At 37.2% G+C, this 17,954-nt stretch overlaps 1 protein-coding gene across 2 annotated transcripts in view; it reads left to right on the top strand.

Moving 5' to 3' along the window:
* wdr47a (WD repeat domain 47a) overlaps nucleotides 1–17,954 on the top strand; it is a 28,694-nt gene that overhangs the window by 6,313 nt on the left and 4,427 nt on the right. For both annotated transcript variants that reach the window (XM_058418776.1, XM_058418777.1), the window contains exons 5-14: nucleotides 88–899; nucleotides 3,249–3,366; nucleotides 4,299–4,480; nucleotides 8,436–8,666; nucleotides 9,163–9,223; nucleotides 10,265–10,422; nucleotides 11,591–11,754; nucleotides 14,251–14,421; nucleotides 14,679–14,810; nucleotides 15,013–15,231. In XM_058418776.1, coding sequence (XP_058274759.1) covers nucleotides 88–899; nucleotides 3,249–3,366; nucleotides 4,299–4,480; nucleotides 8,436–8,666; nucleotides 9,163–9,223; nucleotides 10,265–10,422; nucleotides 11,591–11,754; nucleotides 14,251–14,421; nucleotides 14,679–14,810; nucleotides 15,013–15,231 — 2,248 coding nt within the window. The remainder of the gene's footprint in view (nucleotides 1–87; nucleotides 900–3,248; nucleotides 3,367–4,298; nucleotides 4,481–8,435; nucleotides 8,667–9,162; nucleotides 9,224–10,264; nucleotides 10,423–11,590; nucleotides 11,755–14,250; nucleotides 14,422–14,678; nucleotides 14,811–15,012; nucleotides 15,232–17,954) is intronic.

The following is a 17,954-nucleotide window of genomic DNA, read 5'->3' as shown; positions in this document are numbered from 1 at the left end:
TGCCGTATTCGTTTTCTGTAAACGGTCCATTTGTTTTGTATTCACATAATTGTCATAGAATTTACTCTTTACTTTGTCATCTTTCAGCTGGAACTCACCATGCAGGAAGCTGTAAAATGCCTTCATGCTTTGGAAGAGTTCTGTCCCTCCAAAGAGGACTACAGCAAACTCTGCCTTCTGCTCACCCTCCCTCGTCTTACAAACCATGCTGAATTTAGGGATTGGAACCCAAGCACAGCACGTGTACGCTGCTTTGAGGAGGCATGTACCATGGTGGCTGAGTTCATTCCCGCTGACCGCAAGTTGAGTGAGGCAGGTTTCCGGGCTGGTGCAGATCGCCTGTTTCAGCTGCTGGTCAAGGGTGTGCTGTATGAGTGTTGTGTTGAGTTCTGCCAGAGCAAGGCCACAGGCGAGGAGATCAGTGAGGCTGAGGTGCTGCTAGGCATTGATGTGCTCTGTGGCAATGGCTGTGATGAGCCTGACTTGAGTCTTCTGTCATGGCTTCGGAACCTGGCACCAAACGTCTTCTCTTGTGCCTTTGAGCAAAAAGTGCTCAATGTGCATGTGGACCGGGTGGTTAAACCAGTAAGAGCAGCCCATGCTGACCTGCTCACACCACTTGTCAGCAAACTCTCACCATGCCCTGCCTCTCCTTTGCGCCGCCCACAGTCAGCTGACACCTACATGTCACGCTCACTCAACCCAGTACTGGATGGTCTTGCCTATGGCCTGTCTGGCCTTGAGAGGAGAGGAGGGACCCGAGCCAGTGAGGTGGGGAAAGCATCACCCATGTCACATTCATTCGCCAACTTCCAATACCCTGGGGGGCAGAACCTGAGCCGGAGTCTGATGATGGAGGAGTCACAATGCCAAAGCATCTTTGAGGAGTCACCTGAGAGGTGATGTTCTGTTTATGCAGTTTAGTAACCTTATAGATAAGCACAATACTGATAGTAATATTGTGAGGAATTACTGGAACACAGATTTGTTTAACCCCCATACTATGTATAGCCTGAATCCCATCTCACTAAAAATATACTCACCTTCCACTTTATTAGGAACACCCTTGAACCCTTACAAATTCATGCAGTTATCTGATTAGCCAAACATGAGTCATTATTCATCAGAATGAAGAAGTGTGTTCTCTGTGGCTTTGAATGCAGCATGGATGTTGGTACCAAATAGACTGGTTTGAGTGTTTCAGACATTGCTGATCTCCTGGGAATATCACACACAACAGTCTCTAGAGTTTACACAGGACGGTGCGAAAAACAAAAAACATTAAGTGGGCAACAGTTCTGTGGGTTTCTGGATCACAGGAGTGGAACCCAAAGTGGTGGTCTTCTGTAGTAGCCCAACCAACTCAAGGTTTACTGTGCTGTGTGTTCTGGGATGATTTTCTGCTCACCATAGTTAGATAGAGTGCTTGTTTAAGTTACTATAGACTTCCTGTAACTATAGATTTCTCCAGCGATCTCTTACATAATTAGATAACTGAATGAATGTGCAAGTGTACAGGTGTTCCTACTAAAGTGTAAAGTGTATGTATATGCATTGTGTACAACATAATGTCCTATAAAAATTAAATAACTATAAGCTAACTATAAGCCAAATCTCACAGTTCAAGATTAAGTTACAAAAAATAGTAAAGCAGTAAGGGTCTTTTGAAAATAGAAACCTAGATATATTGGATTTTTTAGGACACTTATTTCATATTTTATGTGTACTAAGGAAATTATTGATTTGAAAAACATTAATGAAGTATGTCTACATGACATGAGTTTTTCCAGATCCCTGCAGCTCACACAACATTTATATAACCAAAGGAAGCATGTTTTCCAATAACGTATATTAGGTGACTAATAATATAACAAGGGCTCAAGTGAGTTAAGATTTTTCACCATTTTGAATATGTAAATATGAAAATACAATGAGCAACTTAACTGATGAATTTGCTCTGACAGCCCCATTTCATAGAAAGAGTGTCCAAAGGAGTTCAAGAATTGCAGTAAAAAATAAAATACTAGCAAGACCCCACTAGCATTTCCACGATGGTCATGAAGAATTTTGGTCAAGGAAGCAAGCTCTTCTTGCCTCGATAGGAACTGTAGCTGCATTAAAAAATTCTCTGCCAACAGTTCTGCATATGGCCTAGCTTTAGAACATCGAGAACTACATTTTAAGTAGGAAACATGCATGATTTCAAAATGGTATGAAAAGGAAAGTGTATAAGATAACTATTAAAACAAATATTTGGATATTTCTGTTTTTTTTTTATTTGATAGAAAAAGTAAAAAAAAAAAAAGTATGTTCACATGTTATTAGGCAAATGGTATTTTTAAAAGGGAAATGAGATTTGACTTTTTTAGCTTGCACAATTATTAGGAGAATTATAGAATTAAATTCTATAAAGAATTACTTAACAAATAACAATTTTGGCCCTTCAAAAGTATTCAGCGTTGAATATAGCCACACTTCTTTTCAACAACTGCCATGAGCCTTCCATCAATTGTATCTGTCAGTTTCTTTACATGATGACCTAATCAATTTTAATTCAGGGCCTAAATGCTGTTAAAAGAAGTGATTTGTCTGTAAGTCACTGTAAATTTTACTCTTCAATATAGCCCAGATGGTCTCAGTAGAATTTAAGTCAGGTGAGGAAGGGATCCAGGTTATCATTCTGTCATCTTAGACACCTTAGAGGCTAGCCAAGCAGTGGCTTACCTTGATGTATATGATGAGTATTGTCCTGCATAAAGATCATGGCATGCTTAAATGCTAGTGACTTCTTTCTGTACCACTGCTTGAAGAAAGTGACTTCCAGAAACTGCCAGTAGGTTTGGGAGTTGATTTTCAGTTCATCTTCAGCCCAGTGGACCAGCTAGCTCATCATTAATGATACCAGCTCAAAGCAGTAACCATCCTCCACCTTTTGTCACTTGCACCTTTTCTTCTCCATGTTTTTTGCAACCCTGCTGAGTATTCATATCAAAGCACTTTGATTATCTAATCTTCACACCTGTGCATAAAGCCCATTTTACTAAAGAAGCCGCCTAATAATTATGTACACCTTATATATACCATAGGCCCTACACTCCGTCATTAAAAAATTGATCAATATAATAATGAAATAATGATCAGATAATAATACTGACTTAGAATTGTGTACATATAAACATAAACAAAGACATGTTTGAAAAATACAGAAAGCAAATTAGAGAAAAAGAGTATTTTTTGTTTTTGTGCAGCTCCAGAACTGAAACTCCCTCAGATAAAATGATGAGCTTAAGTGGTTCCCAGAACTCTCGCCCAGTCTCTGCGCCAGGTCAGGATGCCCTAGCACCCACCTCTACAGAGAAGAATGAGGTAAATCAATTAACCCTCTTAATAAATTATATAACAACTAGATATCAAGTTCAAGGTGTATTAATTTGATTTAATTTTAAATTGCAAATCAGCATATGGTAAATATTTATCGCAAAAAACGGAGACATAATAGGCTTGATTGTGTGTGTGTGTCTTCACCAGTTTCTGCAGGGTGTACTGTAACTACAAATTTAAGTATATTAGAAAGAGATCATTTTTCTTTTGAAGTGAATTTCTCTATTTGCTCGTTTTGAAGTGACTGTTCTTCAGAAATAAAATGAACTAAATTATTCAGATGTCCTTAGAATTCTTTAAAAAATAAATGTCTAAAACCTGAATAATTGACATATTCCCCCTCCTTTTAGCAATCGAAATTAGGACTAGTATTTAATTTAGTGTGGGATTTTGCTTGTACCATATTTCTTACTTTAGGAGAGCTTACAGCTAAAATGGCAGATCAGATCAGTCCGGCAGCCATGTAAAACAAACTAGAAAAAAAATATGGCCCAATTCAGATCCTACCAAGCTTAAGCAAAACTCAAAGGTACTCAGGCAACAAGGGTAATTGTTAGAGAAGTGTCCAAGAGTTCATCTACAATAGTAAAGGAGTAAGTGACTAGCTTTTTTAATGCTATAATTATTGTATACATCATATAATAGACAGAATCTATTACAATCCATTTCTAAACAAATATGAAAGAACAGAGTTTTAACATTAATTGAAAAGTTATTGCAAATGAAAATATTGTTTGAACTTGCATTAGCAGTTAGGATGTTGGAGGTGTCATGATTATTTTTTTTTTCTAAGCTGATATTCTGTTGACAATTACCAGAATGTGTGGAGAATCAGTCTCTATATAAATTGTGAATTAAAAATTGCTGACTTTGAGCTTTACAAATCTATCTAGCTGTCTGTGTGTCTGACTCTGTAGTTGCGTGAGTCAATGGAGCAGTATCAGGAGTACTATAGACAGCGCTTACGTGTACAGCAGCACCTGGAACAGAAGCAGCAACAGAGGCAGCTGTACCAACAGATGCTGCTGGAGGGTGGAGTCCAGCAGCAGGAGACTTCACCCACTGCCAAGCACAACCTCACTGAAACATTCCTTAACAGGTCAGTCTGTAAATTTGTGACATCAAATGTTCTCCAAATACAAGTGATCCTTATCTAGACATTCTTTTCATGGATTGTTATTAGTCTAACTGGCAGCTGATTTTAGTCATACCAGAGAGGAGTGGACAAACCACTAACACAGCATGTGGGACAAACAGATTTTGAGTCTAAGCTGTTGGAAATAAGCAGAAAAATAAAATGTTTCACAGAGGTGCAGTACATTTCAATGATGTAAGTATAGTATAGAGTTGTCCACTCCCCAGGAACTGACATACAAATTTGTTTCCCTAAGTCTATATTAATGTAAATTCAATCTTAACAAGCTCATCATACATTATTAACTTGCAGTAGCTACCGTTTTTCAGCCAGATACATTTTTGAGGTTCAGTGTCTCTTTGAAAACAATGTTTATCATCTTTTCAAGAAATAGTCCAGAGGTTTGGTACTATATAGGAAGAGACCTGTTTCTATAATATATTCCATTCAAAAATAATGAGCACAAAATTGATATAGCTAGTAACTCTTGTAATATATTTAAGAAACACAGGTAAATCTCTCCCTAAACTATATATACTTCTACATCACTCCCAGATTAAAATTTGTCAGCAGTAATACAAATTTGCATGTGTCATGATATTTACTATTTTTATGTATTTTGATTAAATCTTCTTAACCACAGTTTGTCAGCTGAACAAAACTCAGCAGTACACAGTTTATCAGTACACTCATGTACTTTGTTCCGCCTTCTTCTTCCTCACTTAGGGATAATTTAAATAAATATGTAACATTATGATATTGCTATAAAAACACTTGAGAGGAAGATGTGTCTCACATGTTAAGCAACTGAAAGTACAAGAAGGGGTCTTGTACCATATTGTACCATTTATTTTTGTAATGAAAGTATGGAATTATAATGGCAATGTTAACATTTGAATTGCGAAATTTGTTCAGAAAAGATTAGTATATTATGGACATTCTCTACCAATGTTTTTTTTCCAAAACATTTTTAGTAGACAGGATATTTCTTTCTGAGTATTAAAAATTGGTATTGATTATTAGGTTATATAATATAAAAGATAAGTATTACAGACAGACAGATGAGGGTGTGTGTGTAGGAGAGAGAGAGAGGGGGACAGAAAGAGAGAGAGACTTAATCATATATAACAAAAGATGAGGAAAATAGAAAAAAAAAACAATAAGAAGTGAGGACAACAGAATGTAAGAATCATAAGACAGTATTTCGATAAGGAATGGGATTGTCTGATGGTTTAGAAGTTCCTGTCCCAATCAACAAAGCTGTAAAGGATGGATGGGGCACAGTAAGCAGATCAGACAGTGATGTCCTTATGGTATAGGGTGGTTTGTGTGGAAAGAGTTTAGGCAACAGGATTGGGGCAAGATCATTCAGGGCTTTGTAAGTCAGAAGAAGGACCTTTAATAATTAATTAATGTTATTATTTGAGATAAAAAGATATCATTCAGGAGGGCCCAGTCTTATCTAAACACATGACAGCCTATAAAAACCTTGATTCTTTTCTTGTACGCATTGCACACACATCAAGACCTTTAATTTACCTGGTGACTATATTACACTACGAATTGGCATAAGTAATGGCCATGTAATATAATTGTAATTTGTACACATCATGCTTTTTCCAGTGTTGAATGGTCAAGATGGCTGCCCTGAAAAAGGGAATTCACACTGAAAAATGGGGGATGTCTTAAACAAAAGGCCAAAGCTCTTTCAAGTCTGTGATGGCCTAGTATCAGACTATGGTTCAGCTGAAAGATATGAGGCTGAAGCGGAACCCACAGACAGAAAGATTTCTACTCCTGTTTTACATTTGAAGAGGAAAATATATAGGTAAAATTTTGCTATATGATTAAGATTTACATTTACAACCAAGATACTAAATAATTAGTAAAGTTAATATTTGTAATGTTAGAAATGTCCCTTCTGCAGAACGTGACCACAGGGCGACCTTGCAACAGCTTCTGTTGTGGAGGTTGTTTGGGGATGATCAAACAAGTGTATAGTTAGGTTGTGTTATAAGTTAAAGCACTTGTACTATGTGGTGGTTGTTTATCTTTCGGCTGCTCCTTTGTGAGGGGTTGCCACAGTGGACCAACTGGTCTACACAACAACTTGGCACAGGTTTTTAACGTCGGACGCCCTTCCTGACGCAACCCTCCCATTTTATCTTGGCTTGGGACCTTGAACCCGGGTCTTCCACATGGTAGGCAAGAAAACCTACCACTGAGATACTAATGTCCACTAGTACTATGTGGTAAATTAGTTATGTAAGGTCCTAAACAACTTGGCACAGCTTGGTATGGTTTTTAACACCAGATGCCCTTCCTGACACAACCCTCCCATTTTATCCAGGCTTGGGTCCGGCACTACATCCAGTGGCTGGGGATCGAACCCAGGCTTTCCACATGGTGGACAAGAAACCTACCACTGAGCCACCAATGCCCACTAGTACTATGTGGTAAATTACTTATGTAAGGACCTTGGTTGAGACTCAGAGCCAGCATAACCAGCTTAAAGCAGCTTAACCATGGCTGTGAACAGTTTATTGTTCCAGATAAGCAAGGCAAATTGCAAAGATGTCCCACAGCAAAGTGGTGCTTCACAGTATAAGGAGTGGGCTGGTAGCGGCGTTGGAATCTTCAGTCTTCCAGGCGGCGTGGAGTGGTGAGACATAACCCAGGGAGGTTCACAGGTTGCAGTCCATATGGGGTAGCATCATCTTCTTCTGCAAATTCCTCTGGCTCTGGAAGAAGCAATGAGAGAGATGTGCGATTAACGTTGTTATTGAATGTTTTAGCTCCCGGGTGGTCCGCTTTTTATTCTTCTTCTCTCTGTGTCTCGGTGAGGATGAATGGAGTTTTTCCGCCACTCTGTTAGTGCCATGTGGTGGGTCTTGTAGCTTTGCCCCACAGCTTTGGACACCTTTGCTGTCTGCTGTGGTGGCAGTTGCAAGGAGCGTTTCTGGTTTCTTTCTGGGCGAGCTCCACCATTACACTTATCTTTAAGAGTTATTTTTGTGTGTTTAGTCTTCTAAGGAGCCTATTTATTTCTGTATACTCTGGAGTTGATCTGAGGTATGTTGTAGTAAAATCACTTCTTGGCCATGAACTATAAATAAAAAGGAATATTTTTGCTCTATGACCTCTGTCTTATTTGACTTTTTGTACAATTTACACCACCAGATGCTACATCCAAATCTGCATCTGAAAAGCTTGTTGTGTCTGATTTGCCATGAGTGCAATAATCATAGCATGAGGGCCTTTTAATCTAGAGCTGGACAACCTCCATCCACCATGCTGCCCAGGAAACTGACATGAGATCTTCCACTTGTGTTAGAGTAGCTTAATAATTCTCTGTAAGCACCCTGACAGGATGCCAATCTGGAAAGAGTGCTGTTGTAGACAGATGTTTTGGCAGATGATCATCTCAGGACTGAGGAAGAACTGCATGCCTTGACAATAAGCTTACCCTGCATGCACTGATAGCCAGATCAGTTTCAGGGTGTCACCAAATTTAGGGTTCCCACCTACGGTTATGTGTCTCAAATCTAGGTAGTGAGGGATTGACTTCTGAGTCAATGTGCATAACATTACCTACCATGTCTAGTACACACTTTACAGTGTAATTTGATCCACACAATGGCTTATTAGTCATAAAGCCAACTCTTCATCTAGCAGAATGTCTATCTAAACAGAGGTTTTGGGCTTTCAAAGCCTAAATACTATCATGAAAGGCCACTCCACTATGAGTGCGTGATGATCATAACTGAACACCACTCTATTCAGACTTAAGATAAGCCTGCTTAAATACTGCCACTGATAGTTAAGAGGGATAAACAGGGTTAGGTTGCATATTTAATTTTAGGAAAACCTGTCATTTGAATAATTACATATTGCCTTGTGTATTTGTGTTTGCTTGCAGATCTATTCAAAAGCTGGAGGAGCTGAATGTTGGAATGGATGATCTAGGTGAGGAGGTGCAGGCACTCTCTCTGCAGTGTAATGGTGGAGGTGAGGCAGGAACAACTTCAGGGGGTGCCACAGACACAACACTTCACGAAGAGGAGGCAGGATTTAGCAACAGCACCCCTCAAAGAAAAAATGGGCAAGCAGCTGTTCCACCTCCCACTGAGTCCCCCGTGCTACCAAGCAGGTAGGTACAAACATTTGATAATATTTTTTGTAAAATTTGGTTCACAGTCATTTTTGCACATGCTGCCCTTGGTTCTATGAATCTGGAGCATATATATTCTAAATGAATGCAGTTGGTGGTTGATACACTTACTGAATAATATGTTATATTCTTACTAAAATGAACAAGTATCCAGTATGAACAAATGATGTACGTAATTAAGTGTTTAGTGTTTGTCAGATGGTTTATCAATGGAGAAACTATAAATACTGTAAATGTCCATTCATCATCTTTGTACCCCATTAAAGAGTTAACTTGATGGTGCACCTACAGTTCACCACACTTAGTTGTTACCAAGGTGTACTTTGTGTAGCAGGTAGACATAATTACATTTTAGTTTTCCATTGTTCCTTTTTGTGCTGTGATCTTACAAATAATTAGCTAGCAATGTTTTGATATGTGTTCAATACATTAGGAAAGTGTGAGGTGTGTAATGCTCTTGCTTTTTGTTCTGCAGTGTTCAGAGGGAGAGAGGAGGACAGAGTGATTCCAGCTTGACACGTACTAAAGCAACAGAGGTACATACTAGATATTTGTGTTCATTAGCATGCCTTTATTGTAAGACTACTACTACTACTACTACTACTAATAATAATAATGATCCACATGGCATAGACTAGACCACACACAAATGTTTAAAAGCAACCAAACAGGCGAGAATCAAATAGGCTTTTGACAAACACAGTAAGAAGTACTACATAAAAACAGTGGGCATGGATGGAATGAGAATCAGCAAGGCAAACTCAAACACATCTTCTACACGGATGACCTAAAGGATTTTGCCAAAAATACTAACCAACTGGCAAACTATTCACCCTTGTCAGTACCTTCAGAGGTGATATAAAGGGGTCAGACTAAATAATGCACCCAAGCCACCTGGAATATAGGGTAATTAACAATAATAGTAAGCATCAACCTAAGATATCAAAACCACAATCAAGGATAAAAATTGGAATTTACATACAAGTATCAAGCATGAATAAAAGTATAGCATACAAGAACTATTGCAGAATTTACCTGTTTCTAACACCTATTTACCTTAGTTTATGGCTACATGCATAAATTCTACTGTCTCATTTACATTTGGAAAATACAGTGGTGTGAAAACACTCCTCATTGTTGTCTTTTCCAATGCCATACTTGGAAATGTAATGTATTGCATTATATGCTGGGATATGCCTCCAGTTCCTCATTGAAATGTGTCTAAAATAAAGAATAGAGATAGACTAAAATGTTACTGGGCAAAAAAAATCGATTAATGAGCCACTCATTGCTTTCCATAAAAGATGCTAAGTCTTCAAACAAGGCAGCATCCCAGTCAATCTTTAGATGCACATTTTATTTGACTTTACTTTAAATATCATCTGTCAAAAAATATGTATTTATACTTTCAGTTATGCTAATATGATTGACAATAAGTGTGATGGGAGCTCCTCATAATCAGTTTCTCAGTTTACCCATGATTACACTTTTCTTCCATAAATAAAACAAATACTTAAAAAAATATATTTTATAGTATTTATTGTTGTATGTATTTGTGTGTATTCTCTGCATCTCAGGGAGATAAGTCGAAGACAAAGTTTGTAGCAGTGAATACTTTGGAAGACACACAAGCTGTGCGGGCTGTGGCCTTTCACCCATCAGGGATGTTCTACGCTGTGGGCTCCAACTCCAAAACACTGCGGGTCTGCGCATTTCCAGACACATTTGACACCAGGTACATATAAATAAATAAAATTTAATTATTTAGATTTAAATAAATAATATTTAAGCTATATGAGAAGCCCTCGTGTAATGAATTATGCCAGAATATTGGTTTTGCACATGTGTGTTTGCACAACACTAGTTGATATAGTCTAGTGTCTCTTACTGCATTTAACTTATTTTAGAAGTTGGAACTTGCAATCATGTTGATATTTGACCTTTGTATTTGAGCTACAAAGTGGTGAAAAACAGCAGATGCCTCTATGTTTGTCTTTACTTAGCAAATGTGATGAGTGCTGAATATTTACCTCAAAACTGAATTATACAGTCATTGGTATAGATTTAACAGTAGATTTAAAGGTATGTCTGTATGTTGATTGATCTAAAACAAATACTTGTATGTACAAACTAACTCATTTAGAGATAAGAAGCTTCTACTTTGTTTACTACTGTTCATGCTCTGAGCACCCATGCTGATTTGATGTCAGTCAGTGTTTTCTGGAGTCAGGGCTTTTATCAGCCTGTCCTGAATTCCTTTGTAAGGTTTACGAGTTGAAGGGGGTTTTCATTGTATTTTCCAAGTGAGGGATTTTAAATTATGAGTTACTCATTATTCATACTCATTTGTGTATGTAATGAGCAAAAAAAATCCTACGATGTTGGGCGTAAACATTATACACAAGACATAAGACAGTAATACAGAAACCTAATGACAGCTACTACATCACAGTTTACAGTGCAAACATTTCATAATCTTAATGACAGCTCACACTGAAAACAGTGTAAATGTAAGGCATTCTTAAAAAAAAAAAACCTTCAAACAACATTTAACACAACTGGCAAACATCAGTAAAGCGATTTTACCATGCAGTAATAGTCAGGTTTGTTTGAAAAAGTATATGTATGGCACAGTAAATAAATATATTGCCCATGGTATTGTATTGCATAAGGATTTTTTTCCTGTTGATTTTTAGCTTAGATGATACTTCTTAAGGATTCTTTTTCATATTTATGCACAACTAGTTTAATTCATCTTATTTTACTTACTAGCTTGTTAACTAGATTGGATTAGCTTAGTAACTAGCTCAGTTACTAGATTTATTAAATGTGCCAGTAATGAGCATTTTATTAAATGTAATGTAATGTCATCTGTAGATCTTATGTGTGTTTGTGTCTTCCAGTAGTGCATGTAAACCCCCAGTGGTGCGCTTTAAGAGAAATAAACATCATAAAGGTTCTATTTACTGTGTGGCATGGAGCCCCTGTGGGCAACTTCTGGCCACTGGCTCCAACGACAAGTACGTCAAAGTGCTGCCATTCAACACTGAATCCTGCAATGCCACCGGTGAGCGGCCTGAACATTTTTGAAAATTTGCACTTTTGAGAGCATATTGGTGTTAATTCATCCATTTATTTATTCATTCATTCATTTTCAGTAGCTAATTTTACAATTCAAAATCAAATGAACAGGAACCAGAAACACTGACATGGAATGCCAGTTCATCTTTGGGCACCGATATTGATATAATTAGTACAAAATTGAAGACTAAAGATTCAAATTTCAGTTTCAGATACTATGATTTTCATTTTGCTATTCGTCAATATCAGTATTTACATACAAGTGTTATATATGGGATAAAATGCTATTTTAAAATGTTAGTTATTTGAAGTGTTTGTTATATACACTACTCACAAAAAGTTAAGGATATTTGGCTTTTGAGTGAAATTTATGGAAAATGTAAAAACTTCACGCTACAGTGATATTACATCATGAAAGTAGGACATTTAAGTAGAAGCATGCAATGGTGATTTCCTCATCTCAAACAATTTATTGAAACAAAAGCCAACAAACAGTGGTGGGTATACCACAACAAAAAATGTCAATGTCTCAATAATTTGTCATGTGCCCTTGACCATCAATTACAGCTTGACAACGGTCAAGGCATAAACATAGGTTTTCTATGGGATTCAGGTCTGGAGAAAGTGCAGGCCACTCCATTTGAGGTACACCAGCCTCCAGCAGCCATTCCCTAATGATGCGACCTCGATGAACTGGAGCATTGTCGTCAATTCTAATTGAACCAGAAAATTTATTGGTCGATTCATGGATCTAACACCAGTTGTGAATTTTGCCGTTAAGCACCTTGTTAGAGAACAGCAAGTTATGCAGAAAATACTGAACAGTTGGACATGTGCATTCAAAAGTGTAGAGAAGGTCAAATTAAGTTCACCTGTAAAGGTTATAGTGCATTTTAGGTACATCCTGAAATTTCACCCAAAAGCCAAATATCCTTAACTTTTTATGAGTAGTGTATGTGCAAAATGGGCTTAAACATCCTGCATTATAGGAAACATAAGCTTGCTGAGCAAAAAGCCCAGAAAGTTAAAAACCCCAAATCCCAGAACCTTGAAACAGAAAGGGTTGGGTTGACACTAGGTTTTACTGCTGGAACTTGGTCAATTGATAGTACTACCTCTATCCACACAGGCAAGCGTGTATGTATACATTTTTACAAGGTTTGATTTGAGCTGCTATGACAAAACATGATCTATTCATGAGAGAGATGTACCTTTAATAGTTCAATTTAATTTATTTGTATAGAGCTTTTAACAATGGACATGGTCTTAAAGCATCTTTATAGAAGTTTAGAAACATAGAATAAAAATTTTGTTTAAAGTTAAGTTACTATTTATCCCTAAAATTTATCCTTGATTATTAATGCCCTATAGGGGAAATTCACTACTGCTACATATTTGCTTATAACTTTATCATTCGATTCAATGACATTACTTTTTGACATTAATCCTTGGCTCGTGCCTATTTCAATGGACTTTATGCCATTTCTGCCAAAGAATTTCATGCTATTTGAAAACAATGCAATGGTGTAGCTGATGCAAAAATCTGGCCACCTTTTTCTTGAAAACACTTTTTAAACATTTTTTACAGGCTTCAATTTCTCCCCCATTCTTTTTTGGTTCACATCATCTTCAGGTCAGCTGCACTAAAGATATCAAGAATGGATTTTTTTTTATATTGCAAACTGTTTGCTCATAGTATGCGAACAAATTTGACAGTGAGGATAAAACACAGTAAGTGAGGTGATATTAAAACATATGAATTCACAAAATCCTATAAAAAATCTCCTCTACAAACCAAATCTCATAGCGCTGTACATCATTCATGCTGTTAGACCCAAGGCCAGTAAAAAACATGTTGAGGTCTTCCATTTGTGCACAGCATACAAAGCTTTTCAAAATAATGTGCATGTCTAAAGCAAGGCTCAGGGACATTATACCTGATTCAGTAATACCAATATTTTCTGTCCAGCATGAGTTTGATGACTTGTTTAACCATACCAATATTTTACAATTTTAATGAGTTTCAGATTTCATCTGAAACATTATACAAGTGTGATTATTAAACAGAGTGAGAACTAGCTACCTGTGGTGCAGCCTACGCATGGTGCCTGATCCCCACAGTGCTTGCGGGTGTATTTTATTTTTATTAATTTTCATGAAGTGTCTAATATTTTTCTATGTAATTATTGTTTCCTTTTTTCAGTGTACATTGTCAAATTCTAACGGACTAATAAACTGCCTTTACCTTTTACCATCAGCAAATAACCTAATGTAATTTTAGGGAAAATCCAGGATTTCAAATATTTTAAAGCTATTCAACTTGTCTGAATTAGGAATCCCATTACTTTTATTGTTAAAGAAAATAGTGTTTAGTACATTGAGCATCCTGAAGAGAGACTTTGTTCTTCTCAGTAAACAAAAGTCTAGAGCCAAAAGCCAACTTGTGCTTTGATTGAGAAGTCTGTCTGCTTCTCTGGTTCAGGTCCTGATCTAGAGTTCAGTATGCATGATGGTACTATTCGAGACCTGGCCTTCATGGAAGGGCCTGAGAGTGGAGGATCCATTTTAATCAGTGCTGGAGCAGGAGACTGTAACATCTATACTACTGACTGCCAGAGAGGACAGGGGCTCCATGCTCTCAGTGGACACACAGGTACACACACACCAACATACCTCTTCACTGCAGAATAGGGCCAGGGCTGCACTGTTAACAGAAACAGACAATTCCTTGCAACATCAACCCTGACAGCTGGCATCAGGGGTTGGATCACACGCACAAAACACCTATACTAATAATAAACTCTTAAATGCAACTAAATAAAATGTGACAGTCAGATTCTACTCCCCCACTTCACACCTATATGCACAAGTACAGTTTATTTTTCATAACTACACTGTCTCTCTACACAGGCCATATATTGTCACTGTACACATGGGGAGGCTGGATGATTGCATCTGGTTCACAGGATAAGACTGTGCGTTTCTGGGACCTACGCATTCCCAGCTGTGTGAGAGTTGTTGGAACAGCTTTCCATGGGTCAGGTGGGCATCCATTCACACTTCATTAAGCAATAGTGGGAAATAATTTTAGATTAAATGCTGTTTATTTTCAGCTTCAGGGCTTCCACCAGCCAAAAATACAAATAAAATATTTGAAAGTTATGAAATTTATATGTTTGATTTTAAACATACCTTGTTGTAATGTATGTCTAGTTGTGCATGTTTGTTTGTGCACATGCTTTAGGTAGCCCAGTAGCCTCAGTGGCAGTGGATCCCAGTGGGCGTCTGCTAGCCACAGGTCAGGAAGACAGTGCCTGTATGCTGTATGACATCAGAGGTGGTAGGATGGTGCAGACATATCGACCTCACTTGAGTGATGTGCGTTCAGTACGTTTCTCTCCTGGAGCGCACTACCTGCTTACTGGCTCCTATGACACAAAGGTTATGACCACAGATCTACAAGGTAACAGCCTGCTGTTCCAACATGCAATACAACTAACACCAACATTTATAGCTTTGGCCTAACTCTACCCGTCATACAGTTTTATATCAGCACCATCTCAACATTTACAGCTTTAGCCCAAAACCAGTCTAGTCCTGATGTCTCATCTTAACCCAGGACTAAGTCTGGGTTAGAAATTTGCTATGGTTGTTAAATATCATTTAAATTAAAATCATTCAAATAAATATTTTAAACTATGAAGTATTTAAAATCACTTGAATACAAACAAGCCATTAATTTTATTCTTCTACAGGCATTATTAGCATTAGTGGAAAACTGATGGTATTGCACTGAAAGTAAAAAATTATGCCAGTTTCTTAAACAAGGAAAATCAGAAAGTTATACATTATGCATATTTTCAGATTTTATTTTATTTACTTATTTAAAGCAAGGGCACAGGCAGTGTGCAGTAAAAGAATCCTACAACACACTCAGCACCCCCGACTTTCAGGATTCCTTTACTGCAATTGCAGATTATAGAGATAAACAAATAGACTAATAAAAGTTTTAAAATTCTGGATTTCTGAGTTTCTATGACAGCACTGTATTCCTCTACTTATGTTCCCAAAAAAAAGGGGGTTTGCAGGAAGAATAACATTCATTTATAACGGGTTGTTTGGAAGGGCGTGAGGGTGAATATAAACAGGACAAGAGGTGGGTGGTAAGGTATTGCCTTTAATTATCCAAGCATACAACTACTGACTGCAGCTTGTGCAACTCAGGAACAGGTTGAAAAAGGGAAACCAGACATGCAGAGGTAAGGGAACATGAAATGAACAAATCAAAACAGACTATGCTAGGCTGTATTTTAATTAGCTAACCTACTTAACAAGGAGCAGAACAACTAGCTTACTACTCTAGGCTAAGGTAACCAAAAATACAAGGGGTGGCACCTGCCCTGTAACCTAGGGTGTCTAGAAAATCAACAAGGCCTACGTGTCGCAATGTAAGTGCATGCACAATCTTACCTATTCCCAGACTAATCAGGCCAGCATAGGTCATGTGGCCAACAGGGTAGCAAGGCTAACAACAAGAAAAAAGAGCCTCCAGGGTTTTTGGGTGCTGCTTATAAATGATAGGCTCCACCTCTTCTGGTCAGGATCTTGTTCTTGATTGGTTCAATTCCAACCACCATTTAATTGACTGACAGAGGGCTCCACCTATAACAGGACAGCATAAGGCGCCAGAAAGAGCAGAATACACAGGAAGAGAAAGAGAGAGAGAAAAACCAAGCAGCACTGACATGTAACATACTGCATTTGATATTGACTTACATTTTATATAGTTAAATGTTTTAATGATATAGATTGTCTGCAAGGCTCAAATCTTCAGGACAAAGGAATATGCAGTGTCTACTTTCTCAGTAACATTACATTTATTTATTTTGTCTCTTTAACTTTAAGACAGAGAAACATGAATATAACTGTTATAATGTGACTAATAACCTAATATAAACCATTATTGGTATTGGTATTTTGGTATATCCTGAATATTCAGGTCCATTTCAACAACACCATCATCTGATTCAAGAATTCAGACTCACTGTGATATAATTATTGTAATCAACAACAATCTCTTTTAAATGAAATATTTGGCTATATTTCATGTGGCACCCTGAATGCAAAATGCCTTCCTGTATCTCTGACAAAAAGTGTGATATTTTGCTAGATTTTACATTTCTAAATCAACTTAAAAAACTTTAGAACATGTTGACTAATATTATAATAATATTTGTTTTTAATGATATATTGTTTTCAGTAAATGAAAATAAATTATGCCATACATGACATACATTTTCACTCAATTATTTTGGCCTTCTTTTTTTTTTTTACTGTATCATGGACATTTAGCCAGAAAGTTCAAGAGGGCAGACTTTAGAAAAGGTAGAGCATATTTAGCAAATACAACTCGAATGAATACTATAATATCTATGTAATACCTAAAACTCTCAAAAGAACTAATCCACCATGCATACACCATAATCACCTATGTGCCTCCCAGGATTGTGTTTTGTTGCCTGGAAACCTAATTAACTAGGCTCGAAATTGGTATCTAACATAATTCACCTAAAAATGTCAATATTACAGACAAGAAAATGTGCTATGATGCATTTCTGATTTCAGTAGTGCAGCTCTCGAGTTTCTGTCTGCATTGTTCACATTTGTCAATATTGAGAGAGCAGCATCAGGTTTTTTTAATCCCACATCACAATGAGTCTCCACGATAAGGTATTTAAGAAAATTGTATTCAGAACAAATCAATAAATATTCTGTGATCTTCTGCTGAGTTTCATCCAAATGCCCAATTCAGAGTAATTTCAAGAGATGATGTGCCAACATGTTGTGACAATTTCACCATTTCGTACCAAGGTTTGTAGCAGACATTTGACAGCAAAACAGCTAGTTAAACCAGAAAACAGTGAAAAAAACAGTTCATATGTACAGTGAGGGAAAAAATTATTTGATCCCTTGCTGATTTTGTACGTTTGCCCACTGACAAAGAAATGATCAGTCTGTAATTTTAATGGTAGGTTTATCTGAACAGTGAGAGACAGAATAACAACAAAAAAAATCCAGAAAAACACATTTCAGAAAAGTTCTACATTGATTTGCATTTTATTGAGTGAAATAAGTATTTGACCCCTTTGCAAAACATGACTTGGTGTCCAAGTACCACTGGTACTT

Source organism: Hemibagrus wyckioides, linkage group LG20 (genome assembly GCF_019097595.1).
Source record: "Hemibagrus wyckioides isolate EC202008001 linkage group LG20, SWU_Hwy_1.0, whole genome shotgun sequence".
Classification (NCBI taxonomy): Eukaryota; Metazoa; Chordata; class Actinopteri; order Siluriformes; family Bagridae; genus Hemibagrus; species Hemibagrus wyckioides.
The sequence above is the reverse complement of the archived record's forward strand: the minus strand, read 5'-3'. Positions and strand labels throughout refer to the sequence as shown.